This window comes from Eurytemora carolleeae, unplaced genomic scaffold (assembly GCF_000591075.1).
Source record: "Eurytemora carolleeae unplaced genomic scaffold, Eaff_2.0 scaffold9, whole genome shotgun sequence".
Lineage (NCBI taxonomy): Eukaryota > Metazoa > Arthropoda > Copepoda > Calanoida > Temoridae > Eurytemora > Eurytemora carolleeae.
In genome coordinates, this window is record NW_019396095.1 from 498,683 (window position 1) to 505,690 (window position 7,008).

Genomic DNA, 7,008 nt, shown 5'->3' on the forward strand with positions numbered 1-7,008 from the left:
TTGTAAAAATTTTACTATTCTGCAGTCAGGGTTTGCAATCTGGTCTTTCATTAGAGACATTTTAGATTTAGAAAATAAACAGAAATCAGACTCAGAACGATTGTGGTGTGAATTTCAGGATCAAACATAGATCTCCATTTAATGAACCCCAACTTACAGATTGGCACTTAAAACCCTTATATGTTTTCAGTGCTAAATAAACTGTTTGATATCCCGTGATGGTTATACCCTGCAGGAATTACTTTAATTGATGGATTTAGCATTAATCTTTAAATTTAAAAGTACCCATATTGGATATCAATATCAAGTGTTCAAGACTAACAATATCCACAAACAAGTTCCGATCATAGATAAAATAGTTTTATTATTATTGCATATTATAACTATAAAAAGAGCTACGTTATATTCAGAAAAAAAAAATATTTTAAAACGTAATGAACTGAACACTCTTTTATAATCAAAATTTGAAAAAAAAGAAAAAAACATTATGAAAAATAACCACAAAAATAGAGGAAAATAAGTATTCCAGTTTAATTGTACATCAAAGTTTTTTGGAAAAAAATAAATATTTAAATTTTAAACGTTTATATATTTTTTACATGAATAACTGAGTATAGATTATACTATGGTGTATAAAGGTTCTCCATATATGCTAATTCATCAAATGCCAACGGATTGTCAGCAATATTTTCTATAGCACTTTCATACCTATAGTTTCAATTTTTAATGGATTAATTTATTGATCAATTGATTGATTTATTGACTGGTTGATTAATCTATTGATCAATTGCTTGATTTATTGATTAATAATTATTTAATCGATTAACTGATTGATTGATTTATTGGTCAATTGATTGATTTATTAATTAATTGATTGATTTATTAATTAATTGATTGATTTGTTTATAAACTGATCTATTGATTTATTGATTAATTAATAGATTTATTGATCAATTGATCGATTTATTGATCAATTGATTGATTTATTGATCAATTGATTAATTGATTGATCAATTGATGGATTTATTGATCAATTGATTGATTTATTGATTTAATGATTCATTTATTAATTGATTGATTTATTGATCATTTGAGTGATTTATTGACTTAATGATTCAATTATTAATTGATTGATTTGTTGGTCAATTGATTGATTGGTCACTTTTAAAGTGATACTTTAAAGAGATTGTTTTTTCAAAATTTTATTTTAATCAAATTTATTCAAAGATTTTGCTTTTATATTTATTATTGTCTCCTGGTATTAATGCTTTGGTTCTCCAAGGAGTTTGCTCTCAATTTATCTAAAAAAACACAGGTTATAAACAATCTCTAAAAAGAATCACTTAAAAGTAAGTACAGAAAAATTAAACATACCCAGCCATGTAAGCATCAGCATATAAGTCAGACCCTTCAGCAGGACTGGTATTTCCAGCTATTGTAGTGTTTTCAGCTGAAGTAGTATTTTCAGCTGAAGTAGTATTTTCAGCCGTAGTAGTATTTTCAGCTGGAGTAGTATTTTCAGCTGAAGTAGTATTTTCAGCTGGAGTAGTATTTTGAGCTGGAGTAGTATTTTCAGCTGAAGAAGTATTTTCAGCTGGAGTAGTATTTTCAGCTGGAGTAGTTGCAATAGTTGCATTAGTTGCACTAGTTGCCTTAGTTGCATTAGTTGCACCAGTTGCACCAGTTGCAACAGTTGCACTAGTTGCACTAGTTGCAACAGTTGCACTAGTTGCAACAGTTGCACTAGTTGCACCAGTTGCAACAGTTGCACTAGTTGCAACAGTTGCAACAGTTGCACTAGTTGCAACAGTTGAATCAGTTGCACCATTTGCATTAGTTGCACTAGTTGCACTAGTTGCATTAGTTGCACTAACTCCATTAGTTGAATCAGTTGCACCAGTTGCATTAGTTGCATCAGTTAGATCAGAAGTTTCTGTTAAATTTGTTGGCTCTGTTACTTTAGTTACATTAGTTGCAACAGTTGCAACAGTTGCAACAGTTGCAACAGTTGTAATAGTTTCTTTAGTTGCAACAGTTGCAATAGTTTTACTAGATGCATCAGTTGCTTCAGTTAGATCAGAAGTTTCTTCAGTTACGCTAGTTGCAAGAGTTTGATCAGTTACTTCAGTTATTTCAGTTGTTGTTGGCTCAGTTCTTATAGTTACATCAGTTGCAACAGTTGCTACAGTTGGATCAGTTTCTTCAGCTATATCAGAAGTTACTGATGCACTTTTTGGCTCTGTTAATTCAGTTTCAACAGTTGCATCGGTTGCTGCAGTGACTGCAGTGAGAGCAGATGTTTCTGTTGGAATTGTTGGCTTAGTTCCTATAGTTACATCCTTAGTCGTTTCAATTGGTTTATTTGCTGGAGTTGTTCTAGTTGGTAAAGTTGTCTCAGGTGTTTCAGTAGTTTCAGTTGGACCAACGACTTCAGTAGTTTCAGCTAGTTCAGTTTGTTCAATAACTTCAGTTGTTGTAGCTGATTTACTTGCCGTGGTTGGTTTAGTTGATTCAGTGGGTTTAGTGGGTTCAGTTAATTCAGTAGTCTTAGTTTCATAAGTTGGTTCAGTTGAGGTTTCAGTAGCAGTTGTTAATGTAGTTGCTTTAGTTGATTCAGTTGCTTCAGATGTTTCAGTTACTTTATTTGTTGTGGTTGAATTACTTGCTTTATCTATTGCTTCCGTTGTATCATTTGATGTGTTGATTTCACTTGAAAAATAATAGTTATACATAATAAATGTTTAAATAACATCATTACCTTAAAGATGTGTTGCTTGTTTCAGTAGTGTTGTCAGTATTACTTGATTCTAAAGACTCAAATATTTCGTCAACAATTTTATTTTTAGCATCCTCTCTTTCATAATCCACAGGAGCAAACTCATAAATGACATAATTTGATTCTTTACCTGTGTAATCAATACCTGCTTCTTTGTCCAATTCTTTTAATAGTAGACTTTGTGTTGTAGAAGTAGAGTTTTCTTTAGGAATATTGATTGTTGATGGATTTGAATTTGGCGCCGATTCAGCTCTTTTCAAATTATAATCATAATCACTACCATTGTATAGTTGTAAAGGGTTAATTGTTGTGGGGGTTAATCTTGCAGTTGTTGTGAATTGATCTCCAATCAATCCAATAGTTGGCGTACTTTCATAAGAGTTAATCATGGATGTTGAGGTTGTTGTGGTTTCTGTTGTTGTTGATCTTTCAGTTGTTGTTGAACTTTCTTCCGTTGTTGTTGTTCTCTCGGCTGTTGTTTTTCTCTCAGTTGTTGTTGTTCTCTCAGTTGTTGTTGTTCTCTCAGTTGTTGTTGTACTCTCAGCTGTTGATGTACTCTCAGTTGTTGTTGTACTCTCAGTTGTTGTTGCTTTTTCAGTTGTTGTTGTTCTCTCCGCTGCTGTAGTTCTCACAGTTGTTGTTGCTTTTTCAGTTGTTGAGGGAATTATTTCAGATGTTCTCTCTAGCCAAAGGTTTTGGGATGAAGTAGACTGAGAATTACCTAATATCCAGTTAGGTGAAATATTTTCACTGTTAGGGAACCATATTGGAATATTCCCAGTTGTTATATTTGCCCCCACATTAACGTTATTTGAATCATCAACGCTACTTTGATTATCATTGCTGTACTGGGATTGGTTAGAACTAAAGTTTATATAGATATTTACAGTTGCATTTTTACTATTTTCTTCTTGGCTTGCTTCAGACTTACTTGGAACAACTGAGGATAAGTAGTCAATTTGTACTTTTTGAGAGGTGTACAAATCTGATTCAGGCTGAACTTCTTTCGGAACCAAGTCTTGTGGTGTCCATCCGAAACCATTGTTCACTTCTATCTCCTCTTTTTCTGGAGTTGTTAACTTCCACTGTCCTTCATTGCTCCTTGAATCCCATTCAAGCTCATTAAGTCCGTATTTCCATCCTTCCCTTTCGGTATTAACAGTCCATTCAGGTTCTTCTGAATGTATAGTTCGTCCCGCCCAATCTGTGTTCAATGTCCAAGCACTCAATTCTGGATTGGCAGTCCATCCACCTTCTTTTGGATTGGTAGCCCATCCTCCTCCTTCTGTATTGAGAGTCCATTGCCCCCCTTGTATATTGGGATTCCATCCACCACCATCAACTTTTCCAGTCTTACTTAGTTCTGAAGCTAGAGCTACATCTGAAAAATCAGTTAACAGGAAAATGTTCAAATAAAAAAAATGATTTACCAAAATTATAATATCGAGCAAGTTGCTCTACAACATTCTCTATTTCCACGTCAGTCAAGAACTCTTTTTCCTAACAAGTGAATAATTAGACAAATATTATAATTGTATACAAAAATTTTCTCTTTCCTGATAATTTCTCCAAGCAGTCCAAAACACTTTATAGAACTGCTGGTTTATGTAATCCAGTATATCCTTAAAAAACACAACATTTAAGAGAAATGATGACAATGGTGGCTTGTTAAACTTCTTTTAAATATCAAACTATTAATTGTTGAGCAAGAATCGAAAGATTTTTGAGAATGAAGTTTTTTAAATTTTATTTTTATGAGTTTTCTTAAAGGGAGAGTCTGGCTAGACATGGTAATTGTGAAGAGAGTGCAGTATTGTAGAGACATTTTTTATAAATCATTTGAGACAAATAATCCCGCACACTGCCCGCATGCTTTTCCGCAGTCGTGCCGCACCACAACCTGCCTGGGCGAGAGTGTCGGGAAGATTTTGATAAAAATAAATTTTTCGCTCTTACTTGGCAATTATACACTGTACAAATGTCTTCGCGGTCTTATTTTATCTCAAATGTCCCAAATGATTTCTTAAAATTTCTCTACAATACTACACTCTCAGTCCCAACTATACCTGTCCCACTATTGTTAGAATTATAAAATACTTTAACCAAGGCTAACATTATTCATCTTATCTATCTATATACGTTGCTTGTCTGTCAGTCTGTTTTTTTGTAACCAATAAACGTAAAAACGACTGAAACGATCGGACCCAAATTTTGTGTGGGACCGTACATACATGAAAAGGGGGCGCGTATATTGGCTGTATTTTATAGTATATGTAATAGTTTTTTTTCTTGAATCATCTTCCAAAAATATTATCAATTGGCTCTAAGCCACAGAAAAATTCAAAGTTGGAAATTTAGTAATTAATTATTATTATTATTATTATTATTATTATTATTATTATTATTATTGTTATTATTATTATTATTGTTATTATTATTATTAATTTTATTATTATTATTATTATTATTATCATCATTATTATTATTATCATTATTATTATGATTATTATTATTATCATAACTATCATTATTATTATTATTTACAGTATATTCCTTAATCCTACCTTCTCTTGAGTAGAGTTTATCCTTGCTGTGATTTCTTCCATATTTTTAATAGTGTAGTTGTAAATAACTTTGTCTGTAATATGTAATATGTCTTCTTAATCAACTTTGAAAATAGCTTTTTTACATGTTGAGCGAGAACACCAAAAGGGAGTGACCGCTTAGACATGGTAGTTGAGCTGAGACCGTGGAAGACGTGCCATGCCACCACCTGTAGGATAGGCGCGGGCACCAACGAGGATTTTAAAGATAGAATTTTCGCTCTTTGAATCATCATACACCGTAGAAACGTTTTATAAGTCTCAAATGAATGTTAATACCTTTCTCCACAATACTGCACTCTCAACTTGACTACCATGTCTACGCAGTCACTCCCTTTAACAGTTGAGATAAAAACAATCCAGTTAATTCGACAAATTTTAATTTTGTAAATTTTATTGTTCACCTATTTCAAAATACTCGAAATATAACCCAATTTTTTTCTTTTTATTAATTATACTATCAAGACCATCTTGCTGATCAAATATGTTGCTCAACTCTGAAGGCCAGATTGAAAGAAAAAGAAATTAAGTCTTTGCCATAAACTCTAATTATAATTTTTTAATCTGCTCCAATCTAATCTTTGAAACCCAATGTCGAAGACGTTAGATATTTCAAACTATGAATTATATTAGATCGAACGAATAATCTAAAGTTAGAAAGATAGGGATTAGAAAATTTCAGTTTTTGTCAAAGAATCAATTTCTTTTGTGAAAATGTTTATATTGTTGTTGTAACATGAAGCTGAAGGAATTTATATGAAAAGATTTACGAGTAAGTTTTGATTACAAGTTGTAAAAAGGAATTTTTGATAGATTTTAACAAACATATTTCCTATGATTTGCTTCCCGGTTTGCTCTGCCTGTGCACTCTGAACTAGAACTAGAACTAGAACCACCTGGAGTACACCTACTCTCATTCTACCCTGGATATATTATACTGCTGGGTTTAGAACCTCCAGGATATTGTTGAGAATCGTGTAGAACATTGTGAACATCATCGGCTCCGAGGATCAAAGAATTTTCAGATGAATCCAGGGAGGAGAGGCGGGAACTTTTGTCTTGTGAATCTCGGGATTAAATATTGATCTCCATATTATACAGATCTACCGATTAAATATTGATCTCCATATTATGAAGATCTACCGATTGATTTAATTCCTCTTCGAAATCCCGTTATTGTTCTACCCTACAGGGACAACTTTAATCAGGAGATCACAAGGTATATCGAGATCACAAAGTATATCGAGATCAACCGTAATTTAAGATTAGCAATATCTACACACAAGTTTCAACCTCTGATAAGAATTTCAGAAAATATCAAATTTCAAGATAATAGTTTCTTTTATCAATCGTTTCTTTTATCAATTGGTTCACAGTTCTAATTTTATTTCTAGACGCAAGATGAAAAAGACGATAAAGGTCTAGCAAATGTCATTGCAGTACTAACTATATTCTAGATGTACTAATTTTATTCTAGCTGTATGATTTATTGATTATATGTTTCTGATGAAGTTGCGTGAAAGAAAAGAATGGCCTAGCTAGAGAGCAGTAAAGAACGATTTAAAGAGAAAAATTGGAAAACCAGAATTGCCAAGCCTCAAAAACCTGCCCAAAATATATCCTCTATGC

The 7,008-nt window shown here is 32.4% G+C and overlaps 1 protein-coding gene across 3 annotated transcripts; it reads right to left on the bottom strand.

The window, feature by feature from the left end:
• Window positions 1–568: 568 nt before the first annotated feature.
• Window positions 569–6,366, bottom strand: LOC111694777 (flocculation protein FLO11). 3 transcript variants are annotated; one of them, XM_023463793.1, is made up of 8 exons: window positions 6,212–6,366; window positions 5,341–5,414; window positions 4,333–4,398; window positions 4,207–4,276; window positions 2,922–4,157; window positions 2,759–2,807; window positions 1,375–2,709; window positions 569–708 (listed from the first exon to the last, which is right to left on the bottom strand). In XM_023463793.1, exons 1-8 carry the CDS (start codon window positions 6,294–6,296, stop codon window positions 624–626), a joined length of 3,000 nt encoding a protein of 999 aa, XP_023319561.1. In that variant the 5' UTR covers window positions 6,297–6,366; the 3' UTR covers window positions 569–623. The 3 variants fall into 3 exon arrangements, with proteins under 3 accessions (XP_023319561.1, XP_023319560.1, XP_023319562.1); XM_023463792.1 differs by having other exon boundaries at window positions 2,907–4,157; XM_023463794.1 differs by lacking the exon at window positions 569–708 and adding an exon at window positions 1,187–1,301 and having other exon boundaries at window positions 2,907–4,157.
• Window positions 6,367–7,008: the final 642 nt, after the last annotated feature.